Here is a 22,219-nt window from a genome sequence, read left to right as displayed (position 1 = left end):
TGCCTACATAGGCCAAAAGTGGGAGTCAGGCCCTGGAACTGGAGTTACAGACAGTTGTGAGCCACGATGTGAGTGCTGGGAATCAAAGCAGGGTCCTCTGGAAGAGTGACCAATGCTTTTGACTGCTGAGCCTTCTTCTCTCCATCTCTCTCTCTCTCTCTCTCTCTCTCTCTCTCTCTCTCTCTCTCTCTGTTACTAACATAAATATAATTTTTTACACTCTGCTTTTTCCTTGTTCCTTATTGACATATAGGAAAATGACTTTTTATATAATCCTGCTGTTATTATTAGTTCCAAGAGTGGTTTTGGTGATTCTTTCAGAATTTCTGTGTAGATGAATATTTCATCTTTGAACAAAGACCTTTCCTTCCTAGCCTCTAACCTTTATTTCCTTTTCTTGTCTGATTGCATTTGCCAAGACTCCCGATGCAATGTTGAGAGAAAATGGTTGAAGGATCATTCTTGCTTGTTTCTGATCTTAGAAAGGAAGCTTACAGTTTCTCACCATTAAGTATGATCTTAGTTGTAAATTTTTTTGTGGGGGGTGGGTAGGGCATATAGAGGTCAGAGGTGGGTGATGTCAAGTGTCCACCTCTCTCACTCTCCACCTTATTTTTGAGACAGAGTCCCTCACTGAACCTAGAGTTTGATGTTTTGACTAGGCTAGCCCCTTGGATCTTCATGTTCCAATTTCCCAGTGCTGGGGGTTACCACACTTGACTTTTACACAGGTCCTAATGCTTGAAGGCACTCTGTGCACCAAGCTATCTGCCCAGCCCTCTGAAATGGGTATAATACCTATCTTCTAGTGTGAGGATTGAATGAAATGGAGAAATATATATGAGACTTAGTATTTTGTCTGGCATTTAATAAAAATTACAGTAAGGAGTCTCTCGGTGCCACAATGTTTAATAAGTAGAGGACAGATGGAGAAAGAAGACGAAAAGTTAATTATATTGCTGGGAGTGAAGCAGGAATCATCTTGGGCAAGACTTTTTATTCTCAGTAACCATTTTTACGCAACTCTGGGTACACAGTTTTATAAGTAGAATATGTTTATTTTCTTAAGTATAATTTTTTGCCACATATTAAAGACAAGAGGAAATTTTCATACTAATAAAATGGATGTGCTTATTTGGTTTTACATAAATAATTAAGCATTGACCTGAATATTTGACCTTCAGGACATAGGAGATTTTCAACATTTTTCAGAGTTGATATTTTGACTTGATAATTATTAATGCTGAAAATGCATTTCAAATAAATACATAGTATAAAATGGCTGAAGTGTGTCCAGGGCCTTGTTAGATGTTACCAGAAATTTTTTGCTAATCTCAAGACAAAATGTATTTCATAGTTTTATGTTGTTGTTGTTGTTGTTATGTTCACTGGTGTTTTGCCTGCATATGTGTCTGTGTGAGGGTGTCAGGCTCTGGAACTGCAGTTATACACAGGTGTGAGCTGCCATGTGGGTGCTGGGAATTGAACCCAGGTCCTCTGGAAGAGCAACCAGTGCTCTTAACTGCTGAGCCATCTCTCTAGCCCCTATATTTAATAGTTTTAAAATGAAACTCAAGTTAGCAAATCTAACAACAGTTTTTAAAAATAAAATATTCTAACACAATACAGCCTAAAGATTTACTAATTTGGAACTTACTAGGTGATACAGTCTTAAGATATAATTAGACCCTGAGGAATGAAATAGGAACATACAGAAAGTCTTTGTTTTAAGAACAGGAAACTCTATGAAAAACATTGCAGTTTTGCAACGAAACAGTATTCTCAAATCTCTGCTGAAGCACTTCATTCAATAGCACTAAATTCAAGGCTGTGGGAAGTCATGTTGTAATTTTGAATTTTTATCATTAGGTATTTAGAAACCTTTCACTGTTGCCAATTTTTTATGACCCCTCTATTAAGTTGTATAATTTTGGATGAAAGTGTGGCATATAGTTTAAATAATTGGGAGCTGGAAGACCATGACTACTAAATTAACCACCCTAAAGAAGACTGTCATCAGTCCCGTTTCTGATGAATAGAGATATTTTGGGAGCACAGGGAACTGGACATAGTAATAGTGAGTTTTGGCCAGGGACACCAAGGGGCTTAGCAAATGGGGCAATTCTGATGACAACTCAGGCACCACATAATCAGAGGGCTCCACTGGGGTCACCTAGCCCTTGCCTTTTTGAGATGGAATCTCACTGTACACTGGACTGCTCTCAGATTACTGCCTAAGTGCAGTAAGTACAGTTCTGAACTATCATGCCCAACTTAATTATTATTTTTGCTATACCGTAGATCAGGCCTAGAGCCTAGTCTTGCACCTGCTGGTCAAGCACTTGACTACTGAGCTACATCCCCAACCCCTATGTTATTTCTTCTCCTCCTCCCTCCCTTCCCTCTTCTCCCCTTTACCCCCTTTCTCCTCCTTGTGATAGTTCTTTACCCCCTTCTCCTCATTGCTTTTTGTTTTAGAGATTTATTTTTAAGTATGTATATGCATGTGTGCCTGTGTGTGATCCTGTGTGTCTGTATTTGAGCCTTTGTGTCTGTGTGTGAGCCTGTGCACCTGAGTGCAGGTGCTCTCAGGGTCACAACGGGGTATTAGATTACCTGAAGCTGGAGTTACAGGCAGTTGTGAGTTGCCTGATGTGGGTGGGTGCTGGGAACTGGACTCTGGTCTTCTACAAGAGTAATACCTGCTCTTAACACTGACCCATCTCTCCATCCTATTTTGTTTTTCAAGATATAGAATCTTATGTAGCCCAGGGTATCCTCAAAATCCCTGAGTAGCCAAAGATGGCCTTGAATTTCTCAACCTCCTAAGTGCTGGGATCATAGACTTGAACCATGTTACTTTGACAGACCCTGTATCTCCCCCCTCCCCCCATCTCTCCCTCTCTCTTCTTTTTCATTAGTTGACTTTAGGAGTAATTTCCTTCTGGCTGAATATCTTCATTATTCAGTTAAATAAATTCATTTAACTGAAACCAATGTCTCCCTGTAGGCTTGATGTCTAACCTAAATCTTATGACACATAGCATAATCAGTAGAGAATGTTTATTTAGCAAGACTACTGACCTTAAAAACATCTGCTTAAGGCTTTTATCACTGTTTTCTACTGGATAATCTTATTGTTCTAGATTTATACTCTTGACCTTAGAAAATAATTTGAAAGTTACTGATTGTTTTGCGGGTGGCATCAGAAGACTTAAAATGATGTTGTTGACAAATAGTTTAAAAAAAAATTTTTTTGCTTTTTGTTTGTTGAAGAAATTAAATATTTGTTCTTTGATGGAGGTTGTGTGTTTTAACTTGAATGCAAAAAACACTTTCTAAAATAATCATGGATCGGTTTTATAAGCATGAATTGATAACTGCTTCTCTTTACCCACTTATAAGAATTAAATGATGTGGTTTCCATTAATTTAGCAACTGCTTATTGCGCTACTACTTACTGTTAGATGTGTTAGATTTAAGGTATTAGAAATGATAAACACAATAGAGTCTTCAAGAAACCTACAGGGTAGATTTGGCTGAGGAATAGGGAACAGATAAATAAGTAGGTCACCATCATGCTTTGTATTAAGAGTTGCAAGGCATCCACTCCCAGCTTTTCTTCCTACCTCCTTATAAAATGAGGATAATATTATGTATCTTTGTAAAGGCTCTGTGTTGATTAAAATAAGGTAGTATCTTATCTAAATGAATTGGACATAGAATGTGAAACATGGTGCATTTTCAATAGGTGTTAGTCAAAAGAATATGTGGAAGCACAGAAACTGTTTTTAAACCAAAATTGATAGCCTGGGTGGCAGAAAGGGAAGACTTCCTAAACCTCGGTATTGAAGAATTACTAGGATTGGCATGAGATAAAGATGGAATTTGAATGGGGAAGGAGGAGACGGGAATTGTAGCCTAAAGGACTGGCATTGCAAAAGTGGTGATTTGTGAGATAGTATGACGTTTCTGATGTGATCAGAGCTAAATAAATGGCAAGATGTAAGCCTTAAGACATAAAGACAAGATCATAAAGAGCTTAGTGTGTTAGGAGGAAACTGGACTTTATACTGAGAACACTTAGGAGCCCAATTAGAGGTATTGTGGGAATAGATAAGACAAACTGCTAGGAGGTTTTTGAAATAAGACAAGAAGAGAGTGAAATTAATTTAAAAGTATGTATTAAACCCTTGTGAGTCAGTTGCATCACACAGATGACTGTGTTCGGTTGATTCAGCCATTCTTCACAGTAGCAGTAACTGCCAGTCGTTGAATGTTTATACTGTGTTAGGTGGGACATCGAATGCTTTAGAGGTGTTGGCTCATTTGCTCATTTCAATGACTTGATAGGTAGATTTTATCCTTTTTGTTTTTAAAGATGAGAAAATGAACCCTAGAAAGGTTACGTGATCTTCCTAACATAAGATTACATTTGTTTGTTTGTTTTTGTTTTTGTTTTATTGAGACAGGGTTATTCTGTGTAGCTTTGCACCTTTCCTGGAACTCTCTTTGGAGACCAGGCTGGCCTCGAACTCACGGAGATCCGCCTACCTCTGCCTCCCGAGTGCTGGGATTAAAGGCGTGCGCCACCACTGCCCGGCCATAAGATTACATTTAACCAGTGGCAAAACTGGGCCTTTATCTCAGATTTGGTGGCTCCATCTCCTAATTTTTAGAAATCTTTAACATGGCCTGTCACATGTGACAAGGCCAAGATGGTAAAGAGTAGAGGGCAGTTTGAAGAGGGGATTTAAGGAAATCTGTGGCTCGTGCTACCAAGTGAATGAAGTACTGTTAAATACATCTCCCAGGAAGGAGGTATGAGTAGAGGATACATTTAGACCGGAGCATATGGGCTTTAGGTATGTGAAAAAATATCCAGTAGAGATCCCAGTAGGAAATGTTAAATTCTTCTTCCCATTGTTATCATTATCATTAGAGATGGGATCTTGTGTAGTTCAGCTTGGTCTAGAAGTCTCTGTAACCAAGGATGACCCTGAACTTCTGGACTTCCTGCTTTTCCCTCCTGAGTGCTGGGATTCCAGGTGTGAGCTGCCCTGCCGAGTGTCCAGCCCAGGGTTTATGCCATGCAAGCATCCTACTGACTGAGCTATATCCCCAGCCTTTGTTAAGTTAATTGCTAAGCAATACTACTTTCAGAATCAGGGAATAGGAGTCATGGAAAGTGTTGAACAGGAAAAGAGTGTGGACAAAGATTGAGACTGTGCTAGATTAGGCTTTAGGGTTTAGTCCTGTGGGGCAAAGAGGCAGACTTAATCTCCTTGAGAAGTTATTTTTCTAGCAGAGCACCTCTTTCACTTACGAATAAACCTGTTTCTCCATCTTAGAAGAATTCCTTTTATTCAAGCATGTTATTAGTGTTGGCAAATTTCTGTAATTGCACAGGAAGAAGGTCCAGGGAGTCAAAAGATAACCCCTATTTTTAGTTGTATGTCTTTATTTTAGTTTCACTTTGTAAAGGATTAGTGATGTGTATGGCCTTACCATATAGAAGAGGACTGAGAATTTTTGTAGAACAAGATACTACACACCTTTAATCCCAGTACTAGGGAGGCAGAGGCAGGCGGATCTCTGTGAGTTTAAGGCCAGACTAGTCTATCGAGTTTCAAGCCAGCCAAAACTACCTAGTGAGTCTCTGTCTCAAATAAAACAAAAATACCACAAAGTTTTTGAGTTGTTTGCTAAATTAGAAGATTATTATTTTTGTATTATTTTACATACAGTTTCATAATGATGTCAGTTTGTTTTTTATAGTATACTTCAGAAGTTTAAATATTAGTATCTACTTGTTTAGTTGTGCAAATGCCCAGTATATTGAATTTATAGACCAACTTGCAGGCTCTTGGATTCTTACCTCTTTTATTGAAGATTTGACATTGGTTTCAGAATACCTTTCATTATTACCAGAGAAATGTTGTAATAGTAGTCACACCATTGTCCTGACCTCCTCTAGTTTCTATTGTGCATCAGTAAAGGTATGTTTGCATAAGAAGCTTTGAAGACATTAGAAAAATAGAAGCTTGTATGTAGAGCAGATTACTTATCAACCTTTGTAGCAATATCATTTTGGATTTTATGCTCCTTTCTGAAAGTGCTCTATGATGGTTATTCTTATCTGAGGATTCTGACCAAAGCTATGGATTCTTTTCCCTGAGAAAGTACCTGTGAGGTATTCAATGGAGATGTCAAATTGACAGGTAGACTTGAACCTCAGGGACATAATCTATGACAGTGCTGTGGCTTTGTGAGTTATAGGTGGCTGTGGGTGGTAACTGAAGCAGAAGCCAGAGATTAAGTCACATGGGGTGAAAGAATATCATGAGAAAAGGAAAACACCCACTGGAGCTTTAAGGAGAGATGCTTGCAAAGTGGACAGGGAAGGATGGGTCCAGAAAGGTGTGTGAGGAGACACAGCAGAAGTAATGCATTCAGAGGCCGAGAAAGAAAAGTTTCTAGGAGGAAGGAGTAGTTAGCAAGTCAATAAAGTCAGGAAAATGCTCCCACAGTTCCTCAGCTTTTTTTCCCAATGTTCCCAAAAAGCCTTTTTAGATATTTCCCCAACACACTCTAAAATTTTAGTCCACAGATAGAATGCATTTTTGTTTATATACTGTTCCTCTTTTGGAGGATCACAAACTATTGTAATATTTAATCCTTTGTCCCTTTGGGACAGCATTGCCTATGCAGAGCATGACCTTAAAGAGCTGTTTTTTTCCTGGAGTGCTCAATCTGTAAGCTGTTTCAGAGTGGGTGAAGAAATGTAGAACTGGAGGCAGAAAGTTGAGGTAACTGACTGAGGAGAAGGACATCTAAGTGGAGGCAGGGAGTTAACGCCATCAATTCTGTTCTATCAGTGGTACCTAAGATGTCAGCTCAAATAAAGAGAACCATCCTAGTAAGAAGGAATTTCATATGGTTTATGCTGCTGCTTGTAGTGTCCAAACTAACACATGGTTTGAATTTGATGCTGATCTTTTCTGTTGTCACTCACTTGGCTCTGTTTATATTTCATTATTGAAAACCTCCCTCTGCTTCTTCAGATTTGCTTTTATGACAAAGTCAGGAGTTACTGATGGTAACAAATATGAATGTCCTCTAAGTATGCTTTTTATCTAACTCCCTTTTGAAAAGTTCTTTGGTTAGTGGTCTCTGGAAACTCACCATAGGCACACCAAAAGAATGTTTTACCAGTCCCCCTAAATGTTCTCAGTCCAGTCAAGTTGATCAAGATGAACCATTACAGAGCAGAATTGAGGAGGGATGCTTGATGGCCACCATGATGTTGTGGTTGTAAACACCCTCAAAGCCCAGGTCACCATAGCATAGTTCATAGTAAAATAATTAAGAAGTAGTGAGCAGGGCTGGAGTAGTGGATCAGTAGTTAAGTAGTTAGGTAAGTAGTTCAGTTTGATTCCCAGCACCAACATGGCTAACAGCCATCTGAAACTCCAGTTGCAGGGGATCTAATGCCATCTTCTGACCTTGTAACTGTCTGTGCATGTGGTGCACAGACAGACATGCAGACTAAACATTCATACACATAAATCAAAATAAATAAAATCTCTTTCTTTAAAGTGGAAAAAAAGAAAAGAAAAGGAAGAAAAAGCAAGCAAGCAAGCAAGGTGATGCACGCCTTTAATCCCTGCACTTGGGAGACAGAGGCTGGCAGATCTCTGTGAATTCTAGTCCAGCCTGGTCTACAGAACAGGTTTCAAAACAGCCAGGTACAAAAATTAACCCTGTCTCAACAAAACAAAACCAAAAAAAAAAAAAAAAAAAAAGTTCTTTACATTTATAGATCCTAGCCAAACACCTGTGATCTTAGGCTTACCTTTTAAGTTTGCACTTTCAGTCTTTTCCTTTCATTCTCTAACTTAGGTTGAGAGCAGCAAAGGTTAAAGTCAGTGCCGTCTCTGTATGTGCCTGTGCTGGGTTTTTCCACATCACCTAGCTCACATTCCCAAGTTCATTGCTTCACATGCCTTTAAATCTTGATCTTCCCCGGTGTAAAGAGATTCCCTGTGCCCACATTACAATAATGAAATGTCTCACCTCTGCCCTGTTACACCTTTCAGTTGTGCTGCAGGTTCAGGCATACCATAAAAACGGTTTTTATGCGCTTTGAGAAATACTCAACTGAGATTTATAGGGGTAGCTCAGAAAATACTAGCAAATGTGGGAAGGCAGTTATGAGAAAATCCTTGTTTAACGTGGCCGTGTCTCTCTCTCCTGGGAGTGGCTAGTGGTTAGCTCTCAGAATACGGATGAATTAGCTCCACTGACAACATCCATGCCTATTATTCTAGTGTCTGATCTTTTAGTTTTGTAGTATGGTGTCTAGACCTTAAATTTAATCTAACAAAATGGAGACTTTAATTCCCCCCAGAGCTTACAGTCTGCCACAAATAGAGGCTAGAATTTTTAGCAAAGTTTTTACTTTATTCAAGAAGTATGAGTCTGGGGGCTGAGGGATGGTTCAGTAGTTAAGAGCACTATCTGCTCTTGCAGAGGACCTGGATTGGGTTCCCAGCACCCATATGATGGCTCACAACCACTCCAGTTCCAGGGTATCTGATACCTATGCACATATGCACATGCAGACAAAACACTCAGACACATAAAATAAAATAAATAAGTCTTCGAAAAAGTATTTGCTAGTACTGGGGTTACAGACACATGCCACTGCACCTGGCTTTTTCATGGGTGCTGAGAATCCAAACTCAGACCTTCATGCTGGTATGGCAGACACTTTACTGACAGAGCCATCTCCCCAGCACCAGAAGTTGGTATGTTTTGACATGTGTAACACATGAAACCACCACCAGTGTCATGATAGTAAACATACCTTTTGTGTTGGCTAGTTTTATGTCAACTTTACACAAGCTAGAATCATCTGAAAGGAGGGAATCACAATTGAGAAAATGCCTCTGTAAGATCAAGCTGTAGGGCATTTTCTTAATTAGTGATTGATGGGGGAGGGCCCGGCCCATTGTAGATGATGCCATCCCTGGGCTTGGTAGTCTTGGGTTCTATAAGAAAGAGGCTGAATAAGCAAGTAAGCAGCAACCTCTGTGGCCTCTGCATCAGCTCCTGCCTCTAGATTCCAGCCCTACTTGACTTCCTGTCCTGACTTCCTTCAGTGGTAGACTGTGCTGTGGAAGTGTAATCCTAATAAACTCTTATCTCTCCAACTTGCTTTTGGTCAAGGTTGTATCGATAGTAATCCTAACTAGGGCACCTGTCATCCCCAGGACTTTTGTCATGTCCCTTGGCAGCCTTCTGCACCCTCTGCCCCTAACCCAGGCAACACTGGTTTGCTTTCTGAGTGGACTGGTTGCATTTTTTAGACTTATATTCAAGCATACTTTGGAGATATTATGGGTTTGGTTCCCAACCACTGCAATAAAGTAAATATCACAAAAGATAGTCACATGAATTGTATTCCCAGTGCATATAAAAGTTATCTTTATACTATAACATAGCCTATTAAATGTGTAATAACATTGTATCTAAAAATATATAATATATACACTTTCAGTAAAAATACTTTATTTAGGTCAGGTGGTGGTGGCGCACACCTTTAATCCCAGCACTCAGGAGGCAGAGCCAGGCGGATCTCTGTGAGTTTGAGGCCAGCCTGGTCTACAGAGCAAGATCCAGGACAGGCACCAAAACAACACAGAAACCCTGTCTCGAAAAAACAAAACAAACAAACAAACAAAAAACTTTACTAGATGGTGTGGTGTTGCACGCCTTTAAGCCCAACACTAGGGAGGCAGAGTCAGGAAGATCTCTGTGATTGGAAGCCAGCCTGGTCTACAGCGCAAGTTCTAGGCCAACTAGGGTGACATAGTTAGAACCTGCCTCAAATAAATTCCTTATTAGTAAGAAACGTTGACAATCATCTGAGCCTTTGACAAATTGTAATCTTTTTGTTAGTGGAAAGTCTTGTCCTTGTGTTGATGGCTGCTTACTTATCAGAGTGAATGGTTACTGAATGTTGGAGTGGCTATAGCAGCAGTTTTTCTTCTTTAAATTTATTTTTATTTTGAGACAAGGTCTCTCATTCATTTTGTAGTCTAGGAGTAGAACTTTCTGTAGCCCAGACAAGCCTTGATCTTCTGAGATACCCAAGTTACTGTACTTGGCTAACAGTTTTTTGCAATCAGATAACAGTACCATTAACTGACTCTTCTTTTCATGAAAGATATACTTTTGGCACATGGTACTACTTGATAGCATTTGCCCACAGTAATCTTCCCAGAACCCTTACAGTTACTTTGCCCAGATCCATTTAATCTGTTTATCCATAGAAGTATGGAAATAATTTGATCTCTTCATATATCCCCGTCAGAGCTCTTGGAGATCCAAGTTCATTGTCAACAATGAGTAATTTTTTTTTTTCCGGAAGAGCTTTCTGTTGTTTCTTGTTTTCCCTAAGAAGTATTTCTCGACAGTAGGCTTAAACTGCTTAGTTAATAGGCTGGGGATGTAGCTCACTAGGTAGACTGCTTGCCCAGCATACATACATCCCTGGGCTGATCTGTAGCACCACAGAAACTGTGTGATGGTACACACCTGTGATCCCAGCACTCAGGAAGAGACAGGACCAGAAGTCTTCCTTGATGTTCCCATTTAGCCTTAATTAGTCATCTTGACACAACCTGGAGTTCTTTGAGAGGAGAAGCTTCAGTTGAAGATTTGCGTGGATCAGGTTGGTATGTGGGTATATTTATGAAGAATTGTCTTGATTATTAATTGATGTAAGAAGGCCCAACCCATTGTGAGTGGCACTGTTCGTCAGGCATGTTGTACTAAGCTGTATAAAAAGCTAGCTAAGCATGAGCCAGGGAGTGACCCAGAGAGCAAGCCAGCAAGCCACATTCCTCCATGGTTTTGACATTAGGATCCTAGTTGACTTCCTGCCCTTGACTTCCCTTTATAGTGGACTGTGACCTGGAAGTATAAGGTGAAATAAAGTATTTCTTCCCTTCAGAAGGGATCAGAATGCTTTATCACAGCAACAGAAAGGAAACTTGAACACTTCGCTACATGAGGAATTCCAGGCCAGCCTGGAACACATGGGACCTGTCACAAAATTTCTTTCCAGTAAACATTTTAAATGGGTGCTTTGTCATTTAGGCTTTGTATTAGGATACAAGCAAAGTAGACTTAGTACAGTCCTTAAGTCTGTAAGGGTTTTCAAATTGGGAAATGAGCATTGGCTCTAACTTAAAGGAGCCTCAGCCCCTAAAAGTCATCTCATCCTTTGAAGCTTTGTAGACAGGCATTGACTTGGTCTGAAATAAATTTCCAGTGAAAATTGTATTCAAGCATTAGTATTGGGCATATATTTTCTTTTCTCTTGGCTAAGTACCTGCCAAATAAGAGGTGCATATTTCAGTCTTAAAAGAAGCCGTTAAACTGCTTTTCAAAGTGATTGTACCAATGTTACTACATGTAAAGCCACAGATCAGAAGTAGATCCAATCTAGAAGAGGTGTCTTTTAAATTTAGCCTTGCACAAAGTCTCAGGACATGAACAAAATAGAGACAAATTGTTTGCAAGAATATAATATGAATTGCCTCTGTTGGGTTCCCAATAGAGTTGTTATTTCCGCCTGAGACATTATTTTTTACTACCCACACCTCTATCAGCATTCTGAGCAAAGAGAATCAAACAGCATATTAAGAGGGCAACATAATATTACCAAGTGGGTTGTACCCCAGGGACAGAATTGATTTAACTTTCAAAAGAAGGAATGGAGTTCGAGATGGAGTGAGGCTACATGACCACAATGCAAAATCCAATACCTGGTTAGAAAATTTTAAAAAGCTTTTCAACAAATTGGAAAGAGAAAGGTATTTATTTACTTTGATAAAAAACATCTGTTGAAAAACTTACAACTAATGTACTTCATATGAAAGACTAAATGCTTTCTTTCCAAATCTGAAGCTTCCCATTCTCGTCACATCTACTCAAGTCATACTAAAAATTCTAGTCAGTGCAATCTGACAAAAAAAAAAAAGAAATAAGACAATTTAACAAAGAAGTAAAGCTGCCTTTATTTGAAAATGACGTGATCACTTTGTAAAACTCCACTGGAAGTTGAAAGCAAGTTTAGTAAGGTTGCAGGGCACATTATTGATGTCTAAAGCTAAAATAAATGTGCATTCCTATATGCTGTCAACAACCATAAATGGAAATTTCAATACAATATCATAATAGACCAAAAATAGACAGAATAGGAATTGGGGATTTAGTTCAGTAGTAGAGTGTTTACCTAGTAAGCACAGAGCCCTGGGTTCAGCCCTCAACTCCAGAAAAGAAATAGACAAAATATATTACTTTGTTATATGTATGATGAGAGATACTAACTTGTGCTTTTGTTTTTTCTGATTTGGGAGTTTTATTTCTTTGGGCTTAAGGGTAATGCTAGTGTTAGAGAATAGTTGGGAAGCAGTTTTTCTTCTTCAGTCTTGTTGGATGAGTGACAGCTGGCTTTATTTCTTCCTTAAGCATTTGGTAGAATTTACCTGTAATCCCATGTGGGTCTGTACTTCTCATTGTGAAAAATCTCTAACTGCAGTTTCATTGTTACTAATAATAGGACTGTAAGTAACATGTTTCTTTCACATTGTAACATCATCCAAGTTGGAAAATTTATTGGCATAAAATTATCTTGAGCCTTCTATATTACAGTAGAATCTGTAATGATAGCATTTTACTTTTATATTAGTAGTTTGTCTCTTTTGCCCTCACAGACTGACTTAACAGTTATCAAAGAGCTAACTTTTCATTTCAGTATTTATTATTTTTCTTTTTGCCAATTTGTTTCAGCTCTCTATTATTTCCTTTATTATTTCTTTTCTTGTACTTATCTTGAGCTTGATTTTCCTCTTTTTAATTTCTTAAAGTAGAAGCTAAGGCCTTTGATCTAAGGCCCTTTTTATTTTATTTTTCTAATATAGGCACTTAATGCTAGAAATTGTCTACTATATGCTTTCTTTTTTAAGTGTATTTAATGTGTATGGATATTTTGCTACATGTATGTCTATGTACCATGTATGTTCCTGGTTTCTGCAGAGTCCAGAAAGGGGCATCAGATCCCTTGGAACTGGAGTTACAGACAGTTGTGAGCTGCCATGTGGTGCTGGAAACCCAAATGGGTCCTCTGGAATAGTAGCCAGTGCTCTTCTCCCCTGAGCCATCACTCCAGCCTTACTAAATATTCTTTAGCTGTATCTAGTAAATCATTTTACTCAACTAAAAATTCTTTTTGAGCAGTGGTGGCGCATACCTTTGATCTCAGCACTCAGGAGGCAGAGGCAGGCAGATTTTTGTGAGTTCTAGGCCAGCCTGCTCTACAGAGTGAGTTCCAGGACAGGCTCCAAAGCTACACAGAGAAACTCTGTCTCGAAAAAAAAACAAAAAAAAATTCCTTCTAATTTCCATTTCTTTTTATATAATAAATTATTTAGAGGTATAGCATATAGTTCTCAAATATATTGGGTTTTCTAAGAGTTTGTTATTAATTTCTAATTTAATTCTGTTATGGTCAGAGAATATATGCTGTACATTACTTGAATCCTTTTGAATTTATTAACATTGGTTTTATAGTCTAGGCCAGTGGTTCTCAACCTTCCTAATGCTGTGACCTCATGTTGTGGTCACCCCAACCATAAAGTTATTTTCATTGCTACTTCATAATTGTAAATTTGGTACTGCTATGAATCATAATGTAAATATCTGTGTTTTCCAGTGGTCTTAGGTGACTCCTGTGAAAGGGTCTTTCAGTCCCCAAAGGGGTCATGACCCACAGGTTGAGAACCACTGGTCTAGCATGTTGTCTATCTTTCCAAAATTTTTAAGTTCAAGAGCTTTGTAGTAGGAAAATAATATATTATTCTTAAAATCTATCAATGTCAACTAGGTCAAGTTGGTTCCTAGAGCTTAACTGTATCATTTCCATTATTCTGTCTACTTACTGTCAGTAATTGAGAAAGGGACATTGAAATTTTTACATATATTTCAATTTTTTAATATTTCCTTCTATTTCTGTCAGTTATTACCTTATATATGTATGTATATTCATACATATTTTTGATATATAAAATATATACAAATAAAGATATAATTTAAAAATATTTTATATGTATAAGTGTTCTGCCTGCATATATGTATCACATGTTTGGTGACCGAGGAGGTCAGAAGATAGTGTTAGATCCCCTGGAACTGGAGTTAAAGATGTTTGTGAACAAATGTGAGGGTGCTGGGAATTAAATTTGGGTCCTCGAGAGAGCAGCCAGTGCTCTTAACTGCTGAGCCACTTCTCTGAACCCAAAAATAATTGTGTGTGGTACTGTGGATTTACCCCAAGGTCTCATGTATGCTAAGCAAACCCTCTACCACTGAGCTACATCGTAAATCCTACATACATTTTAATGTCTACTTTGGGATATAGACCAAGTGTGGAGTATAATACCAACAGCTTTAATCTTAGTACTTGGGAAACAGAGGCAGGTGGAACTGTATAAATTCAATGCCAGTCTGGTCTGTATTGTGAGTTCCAGGCCAGCTTCCACTGCTCTGTCCCTTGAGTCTTCCTATGCAGTGGGAAGTAGCACTAGGAAAATGTAGTACTGGTCCCAAGAGGTACTAGCCAACCAGAACAGTAGTGGAGTATGCACCCTAGAGGAGGAAAAGTACAAGAAGACAAACCAAGTCTCTCTCTCTTTGGTTTTTCAAGACGGGGTTTCTCTGCATAGTTTTTGGTGTTACTTCTTGTATTCTATCATATTTGCTTTTTAAGTTTCTTTGGTGTGAGGACAAATCTGGTCTCTGTTATACCATTTTGGTAGTAGCAAATGTCCTGCCTATGGGTAGCTTTAACCTGAGCCTGTTCTTGTGCTGGGATTCTTACAGAAAATGTCTTACTGGCCATTTGTCATTTCCCTTTGAGAGTCGATTTATATAGATTAAAAGACAAACTCAGGGACTGGAGAGATGGCTCAGTGGTTAAGTGCACTGACCACTATGGCCACTCTTCCAAAGGATCCGGGTTCAGTTCCCAGCACCCACATGGCAGTTCACAACTGTCTGTAACTCCAGTTCCAGGGGATGTGGCATCCTCACACAGACAAACGTGCAGGCAAAACCTCAGTGTACATTTTTTAAAAAAGATAAACTCAGGTCAGCCAGCACAAACACTTTTTTAAATGTTCTTGGGAGGGAGAGGGGAGTTGGCCACACCTTTAATCCCAGCACTTGGGAGGCAGAGGCAGGCAGATCTCTTGAGTTCCAGGACAGCCAGAGCTACACAGAGAAACTCTGTCTCAAAAACCAAACAAACAAACAAAAAAGCTCTTAGATTGCTGATTTTCTGATTCCCTTTTTTGAGGGAATTTCTTGAGTTATTTGGATCAGGAAGCTAATTTTAAATAACCATTTTAGAAAATTCCTAAGTAAGTTTTGTTTCATTTTCAGAATTAAGAAAAGGAAAGAACAGCAGCGCTATGCTGAAGAGCAGAGACTCCTAAGAATGCACTGTCGTGAAGAACCTTATTCAGAAGAGAAGATAAGTGATCTTTTAGCCCAGTTACAACTTGAAGAAATAAAAGGAGCCAGAGAAAAACAGCACCGGAGAGAAAAAGAATATGTAAGGTGACTGATTTTAAATATCCTGCATGAAGTTCTGGCTCATATTCCTTAAGAGTCTTGGTTTAGCTGGGCGGTAGTGGCCCACACCTTTAATCTCAGCACTTGGAAGGCAGAAGCAGGCAGATCTCTGAGTTTGAGGCCAGCCTGATCAACAGAGCGAGCTCCAGGACAGCCAGGGCTACTCAGAGAAACCCTGTCTTGAAAAACCAAAGAGAGAGACTTGGTTTGTCTTCTCGTACTTTTCCTCCTCTAGGGTGCATACTCCACTACTGTTCTGGTTGACTAGTACCTCTTGGGACCAGTACTACATTTTCCTAGTGCTATTTCCCACTGCATAGGGAGACTCAAGGGACAGAGCAGTGGAAGCTGGGCATAAAAATCAGGATTTATGTTTTTTCTCCTAGTAGATGATTTGTCTGACCAGTCCACACTGTACTTTTATAGATATGTAGAAGCTTTACGAGCCCAGGTCCAGGAGAAAATGAAGCTTTATAATATCACTTTACCTCCATTATGCTGTTGTGGTCCTGATTTCTGGGATGCTCATCCTGATACCTGTGCCAACAATTGCATTTTCTATAAAAACTACAGAGGTAAGTTTCTTAAGGAATAGTTGAGTTCTAATAGCATTCATACACACACACACACACACACACACACATCGTAGTGATTGTGGTTCTGTAGAATTTGAATATTTACTATATATATAAGAGAATTTTATATATACCTTTATAAAACAGCTATGTAAGGCAATGAAAATTGTTATAGTTTCATTTCTGTTAGGAGTCTGTTATCGACATACTTTAATGGTGTCTAATACAGACTTGCAAGCATATATCCATATTAGACTGTCCATTCTACTGGTGACCCCAAGAAAGGTGAGGAGCTCTATCAAGAGTCCCAAGTAGCCGGGCAGTGGTGATGCACACCTTTAATCCTAATACTTGGGAGGCAGAGGCAGGCAGATCTCTGTAAGTTCGAGGCCAATCGGGTCTACAAAATTAGTTCCGGGACTGTTAACACAGACAAACCCTGTCTTGAAAACAAAACAAAAAAGTCCCAAGTAGAGAGAATGGAATCCTTCCTGAGGTTGCTAATGTTTCTTGTCCATCACTAAATATTGACTTATAGAACATAGAGACTCCATCAGCCTCACATAAACACTGAAAATGTTACCAGTATTTATGTTTTTGATGGGCTTCGTCTCTGTGGTATGAATTTACCTGTCCTATGAATCTTATCATTCCTTTACTCTAAAACTTCTCCTCAAAACAGTATGAAATGCATGATGTATTTTATATACTTCTCTCTGGTCTCATGCCACACTGCAGCCTCACCAAACTTTCTCTTACACGTTTGCATCTCATACACTTATTTCTCTACCTGTAGTGCCTTTTTTTCTTTCCTCCTATCAGTCCCCAAAGCCCACTTTAAATGGTACAGCTTTTCAAATCTTTCCAGTGTTCCTTAGCTGTTCATTCATATCCTTCTTCATATTATAGTGACAATTTGTATATACCTGTGGTGTGGAAGTACTTCACTGCACCTTTACCTTTGCTACCATTTTCTGTATTCTCTTTAATTTCCTTCCAGAGTGCTTGCTCTATTATAAGTACTCAGTAAATATTTATTCAGTGGCTAAACTGAATACCTGTGGCATTTTGGGTAAAGAAGCAGTACTGATAGGAAAAAGAAATGGGAAAATTGTATAGATCTGACTTTCTTCATGATTGTGCAAACCTTCATTTGCAGCATATAACCGGGCATTACATTCAGTCATCAATTCTTCTGATATCTCCGAGGGGAATGCAACTCTTCGAAACGCCATTCGTAATTTTGCTTCTGTACATAGACGGACTTCAAAAAAAAGTCTCCAATGAGAGTCTGAAATCAGTGCCAATGACTGGTAGTATTTCCATCTTCCTTTAAAATCAACCACAAAAAAATGATTTAGGAAAGCTGTTAAAGTATGTAAGATGAATTATCTGAAAGGAAAACAGTCCCACATAATAACTGTCTCTAACTAGATAGCTGCCTTGGGACCAACACAGAAAGTTGAATACCAAACTTGTCTCTTGTTTAGTATGTACCACATGGAACCTGTTATTTTAAAAGTGGTTAGAAAAGTAAGGTTTCTTCAATTCCTTCTGGCTTTTAAAAAAGTGTCCTTTTAGCTTTCTCTTTCTTTGTCTAATTAGAGAAACTCTTTGAGGTTATCTTACTATCATCCTAAAATCATGCTTTTGAATCTTGACAGTATTCAAAGTGTCTGGATGAAGCAGAAAAGGAATGGGCTGCTGAGCACTAATGGCCATCTATCTGGATTGCCATCGGCTCTTCTAGTTTTGTGTAATAATTAGAGATGAGAAGAATTTTCATTTGGTGTGCTTAACATTTCTTTTTCTTCCTGTTTCTTTTACTTTTTAAATTATTGCCTCTTTTCTTGGTCAGTGACATTGGAGATAGGATTTTTTTTTTTTTTTTTTTTTTTTTTTTGGTTTTTCGAGACAGGGTTTCTCTGTGTAGCTTTGCGCCTTTCCTGGGACTCACTTGGTAGCCCAGGCTGGCCTCGAACTCACAGAGATCCGCCTGGCTCTGCCTCCCGAGTGCTGGGATTAAAGGCGTGCGCCACCACCGCCCAGCGAGATAGGATTTTTTAATTTTATTTTTATTCTAAATTTTTTTGAGATTTTTTTTTATTTTATGAATATGAGTGTTTGCCTGAATGTATGTCTGTGCACCGTATGTGTACATTGCCCTTGGAGACCAGAAAAAGCATCAGATACCCAGAGACTGGAGTTAGAGATGGCTGTGAGTACCATGTGGGTGCAGGGAATATTGGACCTGGGTCCTGTGGAAGAACAGCTCATGTTTGTACCTGCTGAGCCATCTCTCTAGCCTTGACTATTATTATTCTATAATATTTACAAATGCCAAAAAGTCAAACTGTAACTTTTCAATATCTTTTTTGTGAAATATTTATGATTAAATTCTGTTTTCTTTCTTTCTTTTCTTTTTTCTTTCTTTTTTGAGACAAGGTTTCTTTGTACAGAGCCCTTGCTATCCTGGAACTCCCTCTGTAGACCAGGCTGTCCTTGAACTCAGAGATCCTTCTGCCTCTGCCCCCTGAGTGCTGATGAATAAATTTCAAAAGGTATATATGAGGTCAAAGGAATAAAGTTCTGCTTCGTTTTTCTATCTTTAAAAAAAAAATCTGCTGAATGACATATACCTAGAACAAATGAAATAAAGATTGCCATAGTTATTATGAATTTGTTATTTTCTTCACATTGTTTCTTGATGAAAAATTTTAAATGATTAAAAACAGCCCTTAGTAGGCTGGAGAGATGGTTCAGTGGTTAAGAACATTGGCTGCCCTTCCAGAGGACCCAGGTTCAATTCCCAGCACCCACATGGCAGCTCACAACTGTCTGTAACTCATATTCCAGGGAATCTAACACCTTCACACAGACCTACATGCAGCAAAACACCAATGCACATGAATTAAAAATAAATAAATTAATTAGAAAAAAAAAAGCACTTAGGCTATGTCACAAAACAAAATAAAGGCCTACACTTCTAGCCAGGCTGTTGAAAAAGAATCCAAGTACATGAATGAGAAGATTGACAAGTTATTTAACTAAATTGGTTAATTATCCAGCTCAGTCAGAGTCCTTGAAGTAAGTATATATTTTATTTAGTCTTAAAGAAGTATATTTTAACAGTTCTATTTAGGTATGATTTGTCTGTTTAAAATACACATTGAGCAGCTTTTAGTACATTCACAACCCTTACTAAAGAAGACTCCATGATCTAGCAGTTCTGCTTCTGGGTTTATATGTGAAAGAATTAGAAGGAAGATCTGAAACGGAGGCTTGCACACTTTATCTGTAGCAACATTACTCAGAACAGCCTGTGTGTCCATGGATGAATGAAGCGATTAAAAGTGTATGTACACTTGTAGCAGAGGGTTTTCAGGCTTCAGAAAGAATTCCTGTCACATGTGGTGACACTATTCTAAATAAAGTAAAGCAGTCACCAAAGACAAGTATTATAATGCTGTTCATGTGTGCTCCAGAAAGTAGTCAGATTTTCAGAAAGAGTAAAATATTATCTTCTGGGAGCTGGAGTTAAGAGGACATGAGGCATTGTCGTTTAATGGTACAGAGTTTTAGTTTTGCTGGATGAAAATGTCCTAGAAGTCTCTTTCACAAAGTCTGAATATACTTAACTGCTGAACTATATGCTTAAAATATTTACAATGCTAAAGTTTATGTGAGTTCTTAAAAATCTTTTTAAAACCATTTTATTATTATATTTTTATTATAATTATTACTTGTCAAGAGGTAGGTCAGAGGGGTATCAAATCACTTGGAGCTGGAGTTACAGGCAGTTGTGAGCTGTCTGTTGTGGGTACTGGTAATTGAACTCAGGTGCTCTGCAAGAACAGTATGTTCTCAACCACTGAGCCATTTCTCCAGCCCCTAGTTGATTTGACGTTTTTAATATGTAATTTTTTTTAGCTTCAAAAACACTGCAGTGTTCTAAACATACAAACATTGTGCTTGGGTACAGAGGGCTCTTGCACTTGCATTAATTTGGTGGGGTTTTTTGCTGACAATGAAGAATTCTGTAGTTTGTCTAAAAACTAATGTATATCTACTGCACATAACTTAAAAACCCAAACACTTCTCATGCTAGCTTCTCTCGTTTACAGCTAAAGAATGTCAACAGAATGCTATGTCACATAGAAAACCACAAGACAACCTGAAGCTGTTGGGAGCCATCACAGTGTCCTAGCCTCACAGTGCATACCTTGAACTACAGCCCTTCCAAAAGGCATCTTCCCCATGCCAAGCAAGGAGCATCAAGAGTTTGTTTTTGTTTACTTTACAAATTACGGATATGTACAGTTTTCAACTCAGGGTTTTCAGCCAATAACCATGCTAATATCACCTCACAAACTGAAAACAAAATGCCAGAAACATCTTCAAATGCCCTATCATACCAAAAGCAAATTGCAGAGTAAGGAGAACACAAGAGTACCTTTTCATTTTAAAATGTTTGGAAACATGTACAACTTAGTACAGTTACAGGAGCTCCAGATACATGTGTCCACTTCAAGTAAACCAGAGGCTTTGAGAAGCTGGGGTAACTGTGGTCAGATTGTAAATTAAACCCAATGAGGAGAGTAGATACAGCTCAGATACGATGTGTGGATCATAGCACTCCCCTCTCCATGTATTTGTAAGGAGACACATAAACACTTTTAGCTGAGAATGGTGGTACATGCCTGTAATCCCAGTACTGTTGGGAGGCTGATGCAGGGGGATCAGGAGTTTGAGGCCAACTGGGCTACATGAAACTGTCTCAAAAAAAGCCAAATAAAATAGTTGTTTTTCCTCCTTCCTTCTGCTGCTCCTCATCTTCTTCCACCTTTTTGTGAAAAAATTCAGTGAGACCCTTTTTACCATGAGACTTTCCTTCCCTTTGACTTGTGCTTATGACATCCTTCTCATATTTGTCCCTCTGCTTTACCACCTTACTGATGCACTGCAGCTTTTCTCTGCTACTTAAGCTGTTCAACATCTCACTCAACTGTTACTTTGTTTTGTTTTTTAACAACATCTACAATGGAGAGTCCAGGAATTTTAGATTTGATCTTGGGTCAGAATTCTGAACAAAACAAGAAGAATGCAGACAGTGGTCAGTGCCCTTTTCTTCAGGCCTCCTGCAGTCTGGTCCACAGTCCTTCATTTCCCAAATGTAGCATGTTTTGTCCAACTTTGCCATTTTATCAGTTTTAAATTTTCCTGCCCAGCATTGTCTCCATTTCTCAGAGTACTTAGGAAATCTTGCAATACTGAGAAGGACACCTGGCTTTTCTTCTCTGGTCTTCTCTGCCTGTCTACACAAAGAGGGCATAAGCAGACATAAGTCCTTTGGTCTCTTGGGGTCACCTTTAGCCATCCTGATATATTGCTCTCTAGGAAGGACAGAGCATAATGCAAGCCTTCCTGGTCTCACACTAACTGCCTCTATGACAGCCAACTCTACATGATGGTTACTAATTAAAAACGTTAACAGTAAAATACAAGGGATCCATAATGGCAGTCACTCTCTCTCCAAAAATCCCTTTCCAACCCTAGGTAACCATTAATCTATTCTATCTGTAAATTAGCCTGTCACTTCTCTTAGAAATGGAATATACAATATGAACTCTTTCATGACTGAACCTTTTCAGCTAGCTTGATGGCAAGACTCATCTGAGTTGTTAGCTTCATTAACACTTTGCTACTTTTCATTGTTGAATAGTATTGATAGTAATAGTAATAATAAAACCATATTTATTCATTCACAACGGATGGATTTTTTTTCTGCTATGAGCAATTGTTCTCAGGATTCTGTAGGTATATATTTTCATTTCTTTTGGTGTATACCTAGGAGTAAAATTCCTTAGTCACATGGTAGCTTTGTGCTTAACCTTTTGAGAAACTACAAATTGTTTTCCAAAGTAGCTGTACTAATTTTCGTC

At 38.6% G+C, this 22,219-nt stretch overlaps 1 protein-coding gene across 4 annotated transcripts in view; it reads left to right on the top strand.

Moving 5' to 3' along the window:
• The window catches only part of Ccdc15 (coiled-coil domain containing 15), a 68,293-nt gene extending 47,200 nt beyond the window's left edge, over nt 1-21,093 (top strand). For all 4 annotated transcript variants that reach the window (XM_052756677.1, XM_052756668.1, XM_052756658.1 and 1 more), the window contains 4 exons: nt 15,511-15,687; nt 16,129-16,277; nt 17,437-17,590; nt 20,402-21,093. In XM_052756677.1, coding sequence (XP_052612637.1) covers nt 15,511-15,687; nt 16,129-16,277; nt 17,437-17,564 — 454 coding nt within the window. In that variant the 3' untranslated portion in view covers nt 17,565-17,590; nt 20,402-21,093. The remainder of the gene's footprint in view (nt 1-15,510; nt 15,688-16,128; nt 16,278-17,436; nt 17,591-20,401) is intronic.
• The last annotated feature ends 1,126 nt before the right edge of the window (nt 21,094-22,219 follow it).

This window comes from Peromyscus californicus, unplaced genomic scaffold (assembly GCF_007827085.1).
Source record: "Peromyscus californicus insignis strain IS unplaced genomic scaffold, ASM782708v3 Scaffold_11__1_contigs__length_118956290, whole genome shotgun sequence".
In the NCBI taxonomy this organism is placed as follows: Eukaryota; Metazoa; Chordata; class Mammalia; order Rodentia; family Cricetidae; genus Peromyscus; species Peromyscus californicus.
This window is presented reverse-complemented; position numbering and strand designations above follow the sequence as displayed.